Raw genomic sequence first — 18788 nt, forward strand, 5'->3', positions numbered from 1 at the left:
GATAAACTATTGAAGTATTTTTTATTACAACTGTAAAATAATTCTTTTAGTCCTTTAGAACAGTGAGTTCATAACAACTTATTTATTCAAGTAGATCACTGATTTGAGAATATAGATATTTTAATAGAAAAATAGTCTACGTAACGATATATTTAAAAAAATATTTCATCAAGTTATTCCAAAACAGTCTTATGTATTTAATAGTTGTTAAGATCTCATATAACAAAAGGCAACATCTGATTTGTAAGCATAATTTCAACTGCTTATTCTTCTTATACTTGTTAGGAAAATACTTAAAAATAATAGGCATAGAAATAAAAGAGATAGAACGATAAATAAATTCCAAATATTAAGAAACAATATAGAAAACAGGAATTAACGACAGTGGTAGAAAAGAAAAAGATGCCAATGTAAAAACAGAAGTAAGGGTCAAAGAAGACGATGACGACCTATTTGTGTGCAACTATAGTAGAAATAAATGATCAAAGCAAGGTAATAATTAGTTTTTCAAGCACACAGTTACGGGCTGACACAGCAAGTCTAGGTTGATTCTCCAGATAGCATTAACATAAATAGAAAGTATTATAATAATATAAACATAAGGTTGCGGTACTTTGATTATTTTAATCATTTACAAATGCATTTTCGAATTTTGCTGGAAATAAATTGAAAAATCATGGTCAACAATTACGCTTAGTAATCTACTAGATTAGACTTAGTTTACTTAAAAAAAAGGAAAAACGTTAGTAAAAAAAGTATGTTCTAAGAATATTGCAAAGTCTAAAAGAATTTAGAAATAGAAGTTGCCTCAAAGTCTTTTAGTAATAGATACCACTGGATAAAACTGTAAAACAATTCCTACAAATGAAAATGCCTCAAAATGGTTTTCTATCATTTCAATTAAATAATTACCTATTTCACTGCATATGTCAGAACAAAATCAAGGCTCAAAAGAAAAGCTGGTAATTCGTTCCAAGCCAACGCAGAAGCTGCGCCCTCTGTATCAGATATTTATAGTGTATAAATTAACATAAACGTATTCTTATACCATCGAAATGAACGAACCTGTCACTACTGAACTGACAAAAATGTTTACAAATGATGTTTGAAAATGACTTTGTCTTCCTAATCTCATAAAAAATAAAACACACTGCATTTATAAAAAAAATATTATAATTTAATAAGATATTTTTTCATAACTATGCACTTCAGTTTCAAATGTCATATGTCATTTCATGTATGTGTGGTACTCAAGAAGAATAATATTATAATAATAAAGAATAATACCTCTTTTATTTCAGTACAAGAATGTTCTATTAAATTAAGCTTAGCAAGCAGGTTAATAGTTGCAGGTATACAAAAAATTAAATGCTTTCCAGATTAAATTTCTTTATTACCAAGATATATTAGTTGACGTTGATGAAAATCTTATTTTATATGCGAGTAAAAAAGTAGAAAAAAAAGTTTGTTTTTCTGATGCTCATGAATTTTTTAACATTGTGTTTTAATTTGATTGCAAAATTAATATCGTAATTAACTAAGTAAGTATTTCTTTAGAATGAGCTGAATTGAAATATCAAGCTATTATAACTTATCTCTGTAACTTGTGGTGATCGTTGAAAAGCGATAAGATATGGGGATCAAAGTGTTGTCTGATAAATACAACTCTTGTTTTGATTCGTAACAATTTACACAGCATGATAGAGTTATTACGTTACATTTGTTTTTATTGTCATAACAGACATAAAAATAATTATGAATCAACATTTCCCAGGGTGTTATACTAGATCAAGTAATATATTCCTAGTAGTCTAATACTAAATAATAGCAGTTTAAGGTTGCATGTTTGTGCACTCCTCAGAACTGCAGGTGAAAAGAGCATCATAGTTTGCTATCAAAATTAACATTTTTTATTTTAATTTATTTTAACAGGAAATGACTGCGACTTATTAGTTAATAATAGCTTTTGCAATAAATGTACTTATAAATAAAACTTGTCAGCTAGGTCACTAACGACTTAAGTGAAAACTTAACAATAAAGAAATATATTTGGCTCTGATTTTCTGAAGAATTAGAGCATTAAAAATCAAAATATAATTAGTAATATTAAATCATTATAATTAAAGTAGTTTTTATATTTCTCGGCATTACAAGCAGTATTCATACAATCATGTATGTTATACATGTTAGGGTGTCCGTCATTTATCAAATAAAATTTTTTCATCATCTACCCTTTGAAATCTTTTTCTTTGTTTCTCAAAATAAAAATTCATAACCTAAAAATTCAAAAACTGTTGTGTTAACACGTGCTTTATTACATAAGACCATTTTTTATTTTAATAGTATGAGTATCAAATTTGTCAACTTTGTTAAATTTTTTACCACTTCAGATTTCTTTTGTAGATGCTTAAGTCATCAAACTATGCTATATATTGCATTAACTCGATACACATTTGTTTATCTTAAAACAATGAAGCTAATAGAATTCAATATTTCGGAGTTTTTTTTTCGAAGACTTCGCAGACAAAAATGAAACTTTTGAGCTAAAAAAGTTTGTATCATGATCAAGGAATATGTAACATTGTTTCAAGGACTCAAAATTCAGAAAAAATATGTCAAGTTTTAAAAAAAATTAATCTGAAATTAATCAAATCTTCCGAAACCACTTGCTCATTTATTCATAGAAATAACATCAATCAAGATACTACACTCGATATTTTGAGCAGAATCTTTTTTTTTGCGTGTGTATGTGTGCAAATTATATTGCACCCATACATGCATACGCACTTTTCTCCATGCCAAGCAAGTTTAACTTACTGTTAAAATTCATACTTGGTGACTCTATTTTAGAGCGCGGAGTCATTTGAAAGGGGCCAACACGGAATAATAAGAAAAGGAAGGGAATCGTTTCGTCCTCAATCGCCAGCTGGAACTCATCAGGGTGGCTTGCTAGCTTGCTTGCTTGCATATATGGGTGCAATATAATTTGCACACACACACACGCAAAAAAATTATTCTGCTCAAAATATCGAGTGTAGTATCTTGATTGATGTTATTTCTATGGATAAATGAGCAAGTGGTTTCGGGAGATTTGATTAATTTAATTTATTATACACATATGACTGAAAATACATGCCAGTTTCCCAACTTACTATGTTAATCTTGCCTTCGTTATAATAATACGTGTCAGTGCAAGTGCTAGTTAAGTTCGTCTGTGGCTAGATTATCGTGTCTCGTTTTGAACCGAATTATACTTTCAATAATAAATTAAAAGTGATGATTATTGAGTATACAGTATGTTATTTGGTTAATGAAAACGAGAAACAAATAATGAAGTACGCAAGCAGTAATTTGTTAAAAATATCGTAAGCTTTAATTATAAAAATACAAGATGTACCCATGCAAATGTTATAAAAACAAACGAAAGTATTCGAATTCCATGTACAAATTAAATCACTTAATTAAAATTTGCCCCTTACATTGTATTGGATATGGGAATGTAGCACCTGAGCTTACATGGGTACAAAACTCGTGTGTATGCATGTCCAAAAAAAAATTAAAAAGTGCTCACATTTTTCTGCAGAAGCTTGGATTTCAAAAATTGTTGTTGCATTGTATTCGTCGTCGAATTCTCTTTAATTTAATTTTTTTTTAGCCAGCAGAAATGGGATTTCACGCTTTTGCATTAAGCCTTCTAACTGATAGGTTCCTGCGCTGGCTGTGTGTGTGTGCTCGTGTAGTGTTGCTACTTTGAGTGTCCCCCCACCCTTCGGGTATTTCTCCCATTGCCGCTGATTTTTTATAGGTTATGTTAATGTGCCGCCACCTTCGCTTGTTTGGGCACGACCGTCGTGTGTATGCATTTCACCAAAAAAAGTGCTTCCATTTCTGAAAAGTAGCTCGGATTTCAAAAAATTTTTTTGCATTCCATTCGTAATAAAATTATTTTCAATTAAGCTTTATATATTTATTTTTTTTTTCTGTAGCCAGCAAAATGTAACTTTACTCTTTTTTCTTACGCTTTCTGGCTGATGGGTCCGTGCGCTATCTGGCACTCTCTCTCTGTGTTGCTGCTGCTACTTTGCGGTATCCCCCTCTCTCAAATCTCACGCGTTATTCTTACACTTTCTGGCTGATTGGTCCCTGCTCTGGCTGCAATTCTGTTTCTCTGCTTCCGCTGCTTCGCTTTGTCCCCCCCCCCCCCAAAAAAAAAAGTGCACGCTTTTTCCTTACGCCTTCTGGCTGCTGAGTCTCTGCGCTGGCTGGCGCTTTCTCTGAGTTGCTGCTGTTACTCCATGCTCTCCCCTCCCTTACCGCCCTAACAGTGCACGCGTTTCTCTTACGCTTTCTGGCTGGCAGGTCTCTGCGCTGACTGGCACTATCTCTCTCCGCTGTATTCCCCCTCTAAAAGTGCACGCTTTTTTCTTACACTTTCTTGCAGATGGGCCCCCGTTCTCAGCCGTCCTTTAACACAGGAAATACACAGCAAGTCTATATCCCGACGTAACCCGCTATAAAGAACTTCGTTCTAATAATTATTAGGATAGTATTAAGGGCAATCCGAGAATTCATAGCCTAACTATTAAAACCTTGTGTAGGTAAAGAAATGTGGTTTTGTATACGGAGAAAGCAAAAGATAAGAAAGAGAAAGTGATTGCTGCGTGGTGCCTCAAACATCAAGGACCTCATTTGGGGACGTTAGGAACTGATAACAAAGAACGTGCCGTGTTGGACGTGGTAAGGAAGCTGGATCTCATCATCGTGAACTCTGGAATTTCAGTAATGTTGAGGCTGCCCAGTGATAGGGTGTACTCAAATGCGTTTACTTTACCACAAAAAAGAAAGTTGTAAGAATTATTTTGGAAAAATATACAATTAAAAATATATTTAACACTTACCTTCGTCATGTACTGCTTCGTCTTCCGTTCTGACATTAAGATTTTGTTTCTCATCAGTTGACTGAGCTAAAATTGATTTTTCTAAACCTATTATGTTATCGCCCATGTCTGCTTCGATAAATTGTAAAAACTGTGGTATGTCTTTTTCAATTCTGTTTTTTCTGTATACAGCTTTGTGGATTTCAACATCGTGCTCCATAAATCCTGCTATATCGATAAGCTCATTGTCGTTTAGATCAAGTTTAATACAGTTAGTAGCAAGATGTTTTCTTAGTCGAGTGGTAGTTATCAGCTTCGGTTTTTGTAGATTTAAGGTATTTGCAATTCTATGAAGCAACACATAGGCCGAAGGATAACGAATTTCAGATGTCGGTAATCTCGGAAGTGCAAAAAGATAACTATTTTTATCACTCATATCTAGTAGGGGCCTTAGTTTAACTACCAAATCCATGCATATTTTCACATCAGAAGAAACTAACAGTTTTATATCGTTATTTAGCTTACCTCTAGTAGCAAACATGGAAAACTCTAATGATAAGTCTTGGAGACCCTTATTAAGTTTTTGAAATTGTTGTTGGTCAACTGTATCAAGTCTTTGCAAGTTAAGATAATCTATCAAATGAATGCGCTCTACATCACCCGGTCTATTCCTATTGTAGACTTGAATAGATGTGACAGTAATTTTAATTAGATCGAGGTGCACGTTTTGTTTGTATTTTTTTGTTAGTGCGTTGTAAAGAGACATTCTTTGTTTTTTCAGAAAGTTATACAATACTTGAAAATCTTTCAATTCAGGCAGGCTTCTGTCTTTCAACCTTTTATTATGCAAATGCGACTCTGCAGCTATACGTGAAAATCGCCTTTTAAAATCATTTTTGAAACATACTTGAAAATCCTTAACACACTCAGATAGCTCTTTGTTGTTGGCTTTGATATTCAAAATCCGGTAGGTATTACTAACAGATATCACTATAGTTCTTAAGTTTTGTGCCACAGTTGGAAATCCAATGATGTCTGGATTATAAGGTACCATTCGATTTTGAGACAACTTCTCGATAGCTTCCACAATTGCTAAACTTTTACAAAGAAATAGTATATCGGAGAACTCAGCTACTCCTAACTCTAGCTTTAATCGACCGCATCTTCGCAATTGTGTTGAAACGTTTCCTTGGTGTTGCTCTCCACGTAAATGGCTGCATAGTTCATTTCTGTATTCAATTAAAAGTTCATCATACTTGATAACTCTGGTAACTTTGTCATTGCGCATACGAAAAAGTATACGCTTCTTTAATGCTAAACAAGCTTTAGGAGAACACTTGTTTCGGTAGTTTCGTCCAAGTTGGGCCAAGTTCCTGCAAAACTTTCCAGAGATTTGCATGCAAGTGGTTACGTGATTTCTAAAGGTTTCCTCCATGAAAGTTCCCTTGCACTTAGGACACACTGTGACGTTATCAACCGTTTTTTCTTTCGTAGGAGCTCTTACAACACGTATATCTCTTTTATTTACAGAGGCATCAAAATTATATATAAGATCTGCTATCTTGTAAATTTTGTCCATTGGCTTTTTACTTGAAGGTCTAGCTTTACTATCAATCATCATTTTTGCTACATCTGGTTGGTGGGCATGCTTTCTTTCTAAATGCTGTTTTAATTTCGTTTGGTCTACACCACACCAGGGACATCGGTGCAATTTCCTTTGTCTTTTTCCAGCATCATTTTTTTGTGAGGCCAAAACTTTGACTTGATTGATATCGGGCCCTATCACATTTGATTCATCATTTGTTAATCGTTGTAACATAGCATCTAGTGTAAGTATAGGTCTTTTTTGGATTTCTAATCATCATTATTTTCATGATCTGACAAATTAGGTAATCTGAGGCTAAAGCCCTCTGGCAGATTATAATCAGGATCTGCTGATGGAACATCTAAAAAGTAGCAAAAATCGACTTATTGTAATATTTTGTATTACCAAAATTAAACTTAGAATACAATCAGATTGATTTAAGCTATTAAAAATTTATAAATAAACTATAACTCAAATAAAGTTTATGTATGTAGTCTAACAGGCTTAAGATAATTCGGTATTCAATTTAAAGATCTTATCGTGCTCATAACCTAACATTGTTAAAAATACATCATTAATCATTTGAAGGCATTTAGTACATCCTCTGGAATTTCTACTTTACTGACCTTCCTATTTTAAAAAATTATCCTGAAAAACTTATTATTTATCTATTTAAACACAAAATAAGAAGAACATCATCCAACCTCGTACTCTGAAGAATCAATGAAGCCAAAATTCAATGCAATTCGTTGCGGATTAGGAGAGAAAAATTATATTTCATGATTATAAAAAAGTGCTTCAGAGTAGGTAATTTGAAATATTACTTCTTTGAAAAAGTAATGCATTTAATTACTTGAAATTTGCAGAAGACATCAAAAACAAAAAAAAAAAAGAAAAACAACTCTTCTCTCATAGTTTTTGTAAACGTACAGTTAGGGTTGCTTGGGCCATTTTTATCGGCTTGGTTAAAACTTTTGAAATTCTGGACTCATGTAAATTAGGTATGCCCAATTCATTTGTGATAAGAAAATACTGAGGTCAACGGCTTAATTCTTTCGCAAAGTGCTACTGAAAACTCACCAATTTAACACCTGCATTTATTGACAAAGGTCCCAATATCGACTATATCTTCAGAAATCATTGATTAACCTCAAAAATTTAAAATAGTTCTAGTGTATTTTCTTACAAAGAATCTATTCAATTCCTATAAATATAGGATCAAAGACTTAACTTAAGAGAAAATCAGAAGATAAGTATGAAATATTAATCTGGCTTGCCTTGCAACATCTCCCAACTTTCACAATTATAACTTCACGGTTCTTTTCTGGCAATTTCTTGATCTTGTACTTTGGTTTTATTGAAATAACTATATTTATTAAAAAATTTACAGTCAAAAAGCGTTGATTTTTTAGGGGCCCTTATGGCACCCTACCCTAGATACGGTACCAACCCTCCAAGCCACCTTAAAAATGTAAACCTGTTTAATATGCCCAGATGTATAGTTTATGTTGTGCCGTTCAATATAAAAATAAGTTTTCAAAATCAGTAGAAGCAAAACTATGGGAAGAGCAATGTTGGACTGTTTATTAAGGATGCCTTGTCTAAACTTCAGGCAATTCAATGCATTACTGTTTGAGAATGTTTACGTTTTAGAATATGAATACGAAAACTCTTTCATGATCACGAGAAGTAACTTTTCTCTCCTACTTGACAACGGATTGAATTGAATTTGGGCTTGATTTATTCATTCCTTGATGTATCAGTTCAGGACTCTTCTCATTATCTTGAGTTTAAACAGTTGAATAATTAGTTATTGAGAATAATTTCTCAAAATAGAGAAGTTGGTAAAGTAAAAATTCAAGATGATATACTGATTACCCTCAAACGGTAGTGTTTTTGTAAAGTGATCAAAAGAGCAGCCGAGCTGGTAGTTAAACGATATAATCGATCCAAGATTTGTTTCAATTCAATTGTAATGGATATGTTATATCTGACCATCTTTAAAGAGCAAATTGATGTATTGATCAGGTAATGCATAACTTAAGGGCAGGCCTGAGAAAATGGTAGTTTCCAACCTTTTCGTTGAGGTTACTTTTATTTCATAGCTTTGAAACATTATTCATTTAGCAGCTAGCTATTTTATTGAAAAAATAAGAGTAGACGGACATTCTTGACACATCAAAAAATAAATCAAGCCCACACTTGGCAAAATTGATTAAGAATTCAAGGCAAAAAGTTAAAAATCAGATGTTGGATTGATAAGATGTATCTGATTTTTCACTTTTCTTCTTCATATTTCAATGAATCTCCCCGAAATCAAGCAATATTTATTCCTTGAAGATTCAGGAATGTACGTATACTAATTTTCTCACATGTAAGTATTCCAGATCAATTGATTGTTGTTTACTAAGTAAAATATCTGTTGATCAATACAGTAGGAAACTCATTCATGCAAAGTAACATCTTATGCCTAATTGTAGTTAGGTGATGTTATTTGCGTCAGTAATTTACTCTAGACAATTTTTGGAAAAAAATAAGAGTAGACGCACATTCTTTGATTCACAAGGAATTAATATTTCTTGATTTACGTGAGATTTATTGCAATATGAAGAAGAAAAGTGAAAAATCAGAATACATCTTATCAATCCAACATCTGATTTTTCACTTTTTGCCTTGAATTCTCTATCAATTTTGCTAAGTATGGGCTTGATTTGTTCTTTGATGTGTCAAAAATGTGCGTCTACTCCTATTTTTTCAATAAAATAGCTACCTACTAAACAAATTATGTTTTAAAGCTATTCAATTAAAGTAACCTTACCGATAAGGTAGGAAACTACAATTTTCTGCAGACTGCCCTTAATACTATTTGTAATAGCAAGGTGCGATATTAATTAAGTTTAATATACAATGAGGTAGCTTCTCTTAGTTCCTTAAATAAACAGCCTGGCTGCTCGTCTTGTTATTTTATATAAAACGAACTGTTTCATCAAGTATCAATGAGATTTTGTCTAACAGAAGTAGTTGGTGAGGCAGATTTTGCAACGCGTATGATGGATTCCCTTAAAAAAAAAAACAGTGTAACTAACTATATTCAGGGAACTAACATACCAGAAGTGACATTATTTGCGGAGTTTTTAAAGGTACTGTTTACTATATTGTTCAAAATCAAACTCCCATCTTCTGATTCGTTATCTATGAAATCAATAATTATTATATGTATTGTATTATTTGCAGTATATAAATAAAATTTTAATAATAAATAATTAAAAAATCATGAAAAATTACAATTACGTCACAATAACAAAAAAATCATGCAAAATTACAATTACATCAAAGGAAAGAAGAATTTTTTATTATTGAATTGTTAAATCTCTACAAAAATTATAAACTTACTTGCTACACTTTGTAATGGCAATATGCTTTTATCTCCTATTATATGAAAATGGTTATTAGACTTGTCAACATTATCTAGATTATTAAGTATATTTTCATTCATCTGAGGAGAATCATTCGTAATATTTCTGACTTCTAATCCATAATCATTATCGCTTTTGTCTTCGTAATCACTATCCTCAACACAGCTATCATCATCCTGCTAAACAGAGCCTTCATCGCTATCATCGCTATGATTTGAGTCGCTGTCGTCGTAGTTTATTTTTGATACAGGTTCATAACTTTTTACGCTGAATTCAATGTGATTATTGCATGGATTTTGGTCATCATGTAGAAAATTTTGAATATCAATTGAGTTATTCTTTTATGTGATGGTATCATTGTGATTAATATCAGGTTCTGCAAAATAAGACACTCTTACAAATTAAAAAAAAAAATGTTTACAATGCTATAATAAATTGTATAAATTATGACTTATCATCACAAATTTACGTAAGCCAAAGTATAAACACGTTAAGTATGAACTTTCTATCTGCCCTGGATAAGTTAACAAGTCTAAATAGATGTGATAAGTAGAAAACTAGCTCAATGATCTAGGGTTTCTTTGATATAATAATATTAAGGCCGCTCCCAAAAAATTAACACAAAATTTGATCAATTTAACTATTCTGATAATTTTTTAACTTAACTGCTTTTTGGTTATATCTCATCTTATATCAATTTTATTATTTTATACCTAATGAAATTCAAACTCAACAAAAGTTTTACAAAATTTGAACTTAACTTCGTACTCCAAAAACCAGTTATGTGCTTTAATTAGATTGATTGTGAGATTAAACTAAATATTCCATTTCGTAAGGGTAAAAACTGCTAAAAATATCACACATGTTCCGACTAAACACATTCATTAAGCACTTAGATAAACAGTAAATATTACTCAATTGGTACTAAATATTAAAGGAACAATCTATCTTAAAGCTCTGTATCTCATATAAATTTGTGACAACCAACGCAAATAAATCAATAATATTAAATTAATTGCTAAATGGTAAGAACTTCGTAACCCTATTAATTTACCTGCTGCCAGCTCATCATCGTACAAAAGTAGATGTTTAAATGGTTCTTCGCCAAATTGTACATTCTCAAGTTTTCGATCAATGTTAACGTTCTCCCGAAAGGAACATTTACCACATGTAACTCATTACACTTGATTTCAGTCTGAAAATTTGTTTTCGCATCTAGTTCTGAGTCAAGATCGTGAAAATTTGATCTATGACTTGAATCTACAACAAAATTAAAAAAATTTAACAAAAACAAAGTACCAGAATATCAAATATACTTTAAAAAAGGGAACTTATCGAAGTGACTCGTCGAAGATGTTTGTTACTATTAGTGAAGCATTCTGAGAATTTAAATTCATAGTAAACTTAGATAATCCTATCAGTTTAAGATCACTTAAATCCAAGTATCCTTTAAAATACAATAAATTTTTCTATTAATTAAGTTATATTAATGCCTTTCTAATTAATTAAATAGAGTAATGTACAAAAATTTTAAAGTGTTTAACTAATCCAAATAAATTGTAAGAAAATGATATTAAACTTATAAATCATTGATCCATTTCTACTATAAGATGAATAAAATTTTTATACATTTTTTTTTTTTTATTTCAAACAAATTTTATAAACATAATTTAGTGTAATAAGAATTAAAGTTTAAAACTTTCTTTTACAAAATTACAAGTAGAATATTTTATCAAAATAACTAACCTGTGTTCAAAGTAAGCACCTCTACATTCTTTTCGAAGGCAGACATGTAGCGCCACAACCTGGCGCACAATCTTCGCGCCGAGCACGCAAGCAGAAGCTGGAGCAGAGACAAGAGTTTGACTAGCCGAGTCAAGCGCCTTGTCGCCCGCGCAAGCCAGCAGACAGCAAGCAGAGCCGCGCCTGATCAACGGGGTTCAGCTGCTGTCTCTCTCGCTCGCATATCACCTGCGGACAACTAGAGCTGAGGCGACGGAAGCTAGCCCGCCGTCTCCTTCATTAATCCAGCGTCCAGCCTTCCAGCTGCTCGAAGCCGCGCGCATGGTGCTGTATACTAAAGCACGTGCGGGAAAAGACTTTCTTTTATATTCTGAGTTTTCCTCATCAATCAAGTATTTTGTAATTGATTTATTTTCTTATTTGTTTTAATAATTAGTGAACAAGTTTAAGCGAGTGTGTATTTTTCACCCGACACTGATTCCTCTCCCGAAAGTATTCTTTAAGTGGTGACCCGGACTTTAAACATTTACCTGACGTCAGTTGTTTATAATAATACTTTTCGGTCGCGGAGAATCAGTGCACGCGGTTCACTACATTAAAATGTAAAAACTCATCGGTTTTCGTAAGGCACATAAACTTTTAACTCGCGAGTGCAGTGCCACGTGGACGCTCTCAAGACGGAGACACGCAGCCAGGCACGCCTTCGAAACCGTGGCCGTCCCCCCCCGCTCGAGCTCGACGAACATCAAGACCCAGACCACCCTCCCGGTAACCGCGCCCGCAGCTGGTCTCCTAGACGCGGCAGAGGGAGAGGTCGCGCTGCTGGGTCCCGCCGAAGCAACAGCGAGAACAACAGGCCTCTACGCGGTTTTTATCTCGCCCTCATGCCAGGCAGCCCAGACGACCCGCTGCTAGGTTTCGCCGTCCTACCCTTTGCTGACAGCAACTACATCGACAGCGAAGAAGAGTCGATTTCGTCGAGAGGATCACCTCGTAATTTTCCCAAGGTAAGCGGTATCCAACATAACCTCACAGAAAATCCGACAGAGACAGAGCAGACCATGTCGGCACAAAAGACACTTCAGCCATTTTGGCGTGAAATGCCCACGTTGTGGTTTATGCTGGCGGAAGCGCTTTTCCATACCAATAACATTACCGACGATGCGGCTCAATTTTACGCTGTTTTTGACGCGTTGGACCGAGAGACAACATCAGAGCTCGAGGACATTGTTAGTGCACCCCCGGCATCAGACAAAAACAAGACGCTAAAGGAGGCAATTTTGAAGCGCACTACAGAGTCCGAGGAGCAGAGGCTTCACAGCCTTCTCACCGACCTGAGGCTGGACAACATGAAGCCTTCGCAATTGTGGAGGAATATGAAGGGCCTTGCGGGTACTCAAATATCCGACGAGACACTCAAAGTTGAATGGCGTTCTCTTCTTCCAATGCACACACAAAACTTTCTTAAGATCTTTAGGGCTGAAGACACGGAGGATCTTATACAAGCAGCAGACGAAATCACCAGCACTGCAGGGCCAACAGTGTATGCAATCAACAAGGACCCGATGATCAAGAGGCTCGCTGCCATCGAAGCAGCCATGCTCCAGTTCATCACAAGCCACAAGGTCCCTCAACAAAAACAGCAGCAGCAGGCACGAGGCCGCTCACGCAGCAGGTCACGGTCCAGGAAGCGCAGCCAATCAACAGGGGGAGATCAATCCTGGTGCTGGTATCATGACAAATTCGGGGACAAGGCACGCGCTTGCCAGCTACCCTGCTCGCACCCAAACGCGACGAAGGGCCCTCAGGGAAACCAGTAGAGCCACCTCTGGGCCAGGCGGCAGAGGTCGGTTTGGAACCCGAAATCCGCCTACACTTACACGATGCGCAATCTTCCATGAGGTTCCTGGTGGACACAGGCTCGGCTGTTTCCTTGCTGCCTCTCTCAGGAGCCACTAGAGGTTTGCAGCAACAAAAGCTGGTGCTCTACGCAGCCAATGCAACGCCGATTAACACCTATGGCCAACGTCAACAAATTCTCAGTATCGGTCTTCGACGAGAATTGGCTTGTGACCTCGTCATCGCCGACGTGCCCCACGCCATCCTGAAAGCAGATTTTTTGGCGAGGCACGGCCTGCTGGTCGACATGAAGAACGGCTGCATCATCGATCCACTGACAGGGCTGACTTCCAAGGGGACGCTCGCCTGTGCGGTTCTCCATTCAGTTTCCTTGGTAGCACCCACTACGTCCAGTCTCAGCGATACCCCGGCAGCCAGGTACGCAGCTTTGCGCCAGGAGTTCGCAAGCATCTTCGAGCCAAACACCAAGCCCAGCCCAGTGCCCAGACTCCCGGTAAGGCACACTATTAACACCACAGGGCCGCCCGTTTTCGAACGCCCTCGCAGGTTAGTCGGCGACAAGCTGGCAGCTGCGAAGAAAACTTTTACAGGTCTCCTGGAAAAAGGCATCGTCCGACCGTCGGCCAGTCAATGGGCAAGTCCACTACACATGGTGCCCAAAAAGGATTCGTGGCGCGTCACAGGTGATTACCATCGCTTGAACGCCTGCACCCTCCCGGACCGCTACCCGCTGCCCATCATCGAAGACCTCCTCCAGGAGAGCCAGGGCAACGTATTCTCAACGATAGATCTGCGCGAAGCTTTCTACCAAATCCCAATAGCAGAGAAGGACGTAGAGAAAACAGCCGTAGCAACACCTTTTGGCCTGTTCGAGTTTCTGGGGACCCCCCTAGGACTGCGCAACGCCGCGCAATCAATGCAGAGGACCATCGACTACGTGCTGCGCCAACTCTCGTTCGCCAAGGCCTACATTGACGATATAATCGTCGTCTCGAAGGACCATGAGGAGCATCTTGTCCACTTGCGGCAGCTTTTCAAGACGCTACGCGAAAATAAACTTCATGTTAATAAAGCCAAATGCGCCCTAGGGCAAGATGACGTCATTTATCTTGGTTACCAGGTTCCTTCGAAGGGTTTTCAGCCACCACCAGCAAAAATTGAAGCCTTCAAGGCCTACCCCAAGCCCACCACAACTACAGAGCTGCGCCGGTTCCTAGGGATAGTCAACTACTATCGACGCTGCACTTCACATGCCGCGGAAGCCCAAGCGCCACTCCACGACCTGCTCAAAGGCCTACCCAAGAAAGCCAAGCTGACTTGGACTGTCGAGGCTGACCAGGCTTTCCAGAATTGTAAGAGTGACATCATCAATGCCACCTGCACTACCTTTTTCCTGCCCAGCGCTCCACTAGCGCTCTGGACCAATGCTTCTCAAACAGCCCTTGGAGCAGCGCTGGAACAATAACAACCAGACGGCACGTGGAAACCTCTGGGTTTCTTCTCAAAGAAGCTGGATGCCACGCAGCAAAAATACAGCGCATACGACAGAGAGCTGCTGGCAATATTCTCAGCGGTCAAACACTTTGAGAGGATCCTCGAAGCCCATCCTTTTACTGTTTTCACAGATCACTGTCCACTAGTCCATGCGCCTCAACAGCGCTCGCACAAAGCTTCACCAAGACAAGCTCGACAGCTTGAATAGCTGATGCGATTCAACGCCAAATTCGAGCACACACGAGGCGCTGACAACGTCGTTGCAGACGCCCTATCCAGGACGTGCGCCATCGCGCAGTCACTCAACAACGAGCCAACAGCTGACCAGGACAAAGAAGAGAAGGCCCTCGAGATCGCCACAGTCTCCATGCCTTCCTCCCTAAACGCAGCAACCATTTCCGAGGCACAAGCCCTTGATGCTGAGCTACCGACGCTGTTGGACTCAGCACTTCAACTGCAGAAACTTCCAATGGATGGACACGAGGTATTCTGCAACATCAACAACAACATCGTGCGACCGTATTTGCCAGCCCCTCTGCGGCGCCTGGCTTTCAACACCTTCCACGGTTTGTCCCATCCAAGCGGCAAGGCCACAGCCAAAACCGTGTCGCACAAGTTCGTGTGGCCAGGAGTTCGCAAGGACGCCAACAACTGGGCTCGTCACTGCGAAGCCTGCCAGAAGTCAAAAGTCGGTCGGCACAACAGAGCAGAGTTTGGTCGATTCACAGAACCAGACAATCGATTTGAGCATATTCATATCAATTCAATCAAACTACCCTTAGTGCAAGGTATGCAATACTGTCTCACAATTATAGACAGGTTTACTCGCTGGCCCATGGCAATTCCACTGCCGAACATCAAAGCTGATACAGTCGCTAAAGCCTTCACAAATGATTGGATCAGCGTATTTGGCACACCTCTCCAGATCACTTCTGACAGAGGAGCTCAGTTCAAGTCTAAACTTTTCACTGAACTCGCCAAAGCCATCGGTGCCAAGGTAGTTCATACCGTTGCATACCACCCGCAGTCGAACGGGATGGTGGAACGCTTTCACCGTACTTTAAAAGCAGCCCTCAGGTGCTGCCCGCACTCTTGGATTGACTGCCTGCCTACTGTTTTGTTGGGACTCAGGACAGCTTTCAAGCACGACCTGGAAGCATCACCTTCAGAGTTGCTCTTTGGAACGACACCCAGAATTCCAGGCGAATTCTTTGTCACTGACTCCATCCAGGCCGACAAAACAGCTTTCGTCCAAAGTCTTCGCCAGCTCGCCCAAGCAATTCGTCCAGTTCCTGCATCCAGGCATAGCTCAGCCCACCCATTTGTCTTCAAAGACTTACAATCATGCACTCACGTTTTCAAGAGAGTTGACAGCATAAGAAAGCCGCTATAAGCCCCATACACTGGCCCACATCGCGTCATTAGACGCACAGAACAGTGGACGTTTGTCATCGACGTCAATGGCCAAGAGAAGTTCGTCTCTATTGACCAGCTGAAGCCAGCGTACCTGGAAGTAGCAGAGTCTATTCCCGAAGAAAATCCAGCTCAGCGTTTACCTCCAGGCCCAGCTCAGTCTCATCAGGCCAACCAACATCAACGACAGACACCTCCTCCGGCGTTTCCAGCAGATGACCTACCAACTTCATCTCCAGTCGCTCAGCCTAAGAAGCCCGAGCGTCATGTCACGTTCCCAGCACTACCCGCGCCAGTCACTGAAAGGGGAGTAGCTGTAGCGCCACAACCTGGCGCACAATCTTCGCGCCGAGCACGCAAGCAGAAGCTGGAGCAGAGACAAGAGTTTGACTAGCCGAGTCAAGCGCCTTGTCGCCCGCGCAAGCCAGCAGACAGCAAGCAGAGCCGCGCCTGATCAACGGGGTTCAGCTGCTGTCTCTCTCGCTCGCATATCACCTGTGGACAACTAAAGCTGAGGCGACGGAAGCTAGCCCGCCGTCTCCTTTATTAATCCAGCGTCCAGCCTTCCAGCTGCTCGAAGCCGCGCGCACGGTGCTCTATACTAAAGCACGTGCGGGAAAAGACTTTCTTTTATAATCTGAGTTTTCCTTATCAATTAAGTATTTTGTAATTGATTTATTCTTTTATTTGTTTTAATAATTAGTGAACAAGTTTAAGCGAGTGTGTATTTTTCACCCGACACTGATTCCTCTCCCGAAAGTATTCTATAGACATACTATCTGAAGTGATTGTTGCTCCTAACTTGTTTGTATAAGATACAAAGCCATCTTTATTATTACTTCTTGGTGATTCGGACAAGCTATTGTATTTTTCGCGATAAGGACTTGGCTGAGCAGGTTCTAGAGTACAATTAAATGTGTCTTGAACTAACTTTAAATTCTCTGAGGCTAAACTGGTCTGAATATCTGTATGATCAACAGCATGTGATTTTTTTGAAGATCCATTTAACATATTGCCTTTTTCTAGAATATCCTCACCTAATACTTTTGAATCAATCACATCTGAAAATAGCAGTGTATCTCAAAAATTTTGTATTTGTAACATAATTTGCCATTTCTAATTGATTAACTGATAGCTACGAAGTAATTTCAACGAAAAGTTATCTCTACCATTATTATTTAAACTACCTTGCTCAGGGTGAGGTTCATCAGAATCATCAGTATGAGCCGTGATTTGAATAGTCTCAATACTTGTATCGATAATGCGTTTTATTGTTGGTTTCCGTTGAACTCTTGACGTGATTAAAAAATGACTAGCGTAACGTTGATTAGGAGATAAGAAATGGTCGCTAATGATATTTATTATAGTTTAAAGATCTCTTCTTGACAAATCTAAAAAATCAAGAAACAATTTTTTTTTTTTTTGAAAATATATATTTAACACACGTGTTTTAAAATAAGAAGTATTTTACAGATTACAAGGATAAATTCATTAATTAACCGTGAAATAGTGAGAATAATAAATATTTATAGATAACTTCAACAGAAGTAAATTTTTTTGTGACTTTAGAGATTCCTTGACTAACTTCTGATTGTAGACTTTTAGAATCTAAAAAGTGCGTTATTAAATTATTGCCACTCAAATTTCAAAATTGCTTAAACTACTAGACGTGCTACAGTAAGAATACTGTAACAGCTGAAAGTGAGAATAATTAACTTCATTTTAAATTGTGAAAAAATCTACATTGTACGTAAATTAAAGAATTTAAATATAGTTTCGTGTTTTACAATCATGGTACGAGATTATCCTGACAAGTCCGTAAGCTTTCGAATTTCCCGATCAGTAACTTTAAACTGGCCAACACAGCTTATGTTACCTGCTATTTATTGTAAGACTTATTGTTCGAAATCGAACTCAGTAAGTTAGTGGACTGTATAAATTTTTTTATATCGCACGCCGGATTTGGGGGAGCGTGAAAAAAGGATGTAATTAAAGGACACTATAATAGATGCACAACACACTTTTTAACACTTTAGCCGTTTATTATAAAAAACAATCTTTCTATTTAATTCCACTTTAACAAGTAATAATACTTGCTTACATGCAAGATAAAAAAAGGCAGAACTAATTTTTGAGTCAAACTGAGAAATTACGTGTCAATCTAAATTGTGAATCGTTTTCGTTACAATATCTTACATAAAACGCTACACGTGAAAATTATAACACGAGCGCAAAGCGACTTACCGAAAAGGGCGTTTGAGGCTGACTGACGATAACCACAGCAGCAGCAAGCTGCTGGACAAAGGTAAGTATAAAACAGAGTCTATTGGTGTATTAATAGACGCGCGCACGCTTATGATTAGCCCTTATAGGTAAGAGAATATCCTAAAGCGCGAGATT

The 18788-nt window shown here is 37.6% G+C and overlaps 1 protein-coding gene across 1 annotated transcript; it reads left to right on the forward strand.

Moving 5' to 3' along the window:
- The first annotated feature begins 11942 nt into the window (after nucleotides 1-11942).
- On the forward strand, nucleotides 11943-14946 carry LOC149373737 (uncharacterized). Its single transcript, XM_089595784.1, has 3 exons — nucleotides 11943-11960; nucleotides 12278-13280; nucleotides 13376-14946. The coding sequence occupies exons 1-3, from the start codon at nucleotides 11943-11945 to the stop codon at nucleotides 14944-14946; spliced, it is 2592 nt and encodes an 863-aa protein (XP_089451910.1).
- The last annotated feature ends 3842 nt before the right edge of the window (nucleotides 14947-18788 follow it).

The sequence above is a fragment of the Copidosoma floridanum genome, unplaced genomic scaffold, assembly GCF_036245765.1.
Source record: "Copidosoma floridanum isolate Cflo_tuat_1 unplaced genomic scaffold, Cflo_Japanese_pri ptg000028l, whole genome shotgun sequence".
Classification (NCBI taxonomy): domain Eukaryota; kingdom Metazoa; phylum Arthropoda; class Insecta; order Hymenoptera; family Encyrtidae; genus Copidosoma; species Copidosoma floridanum.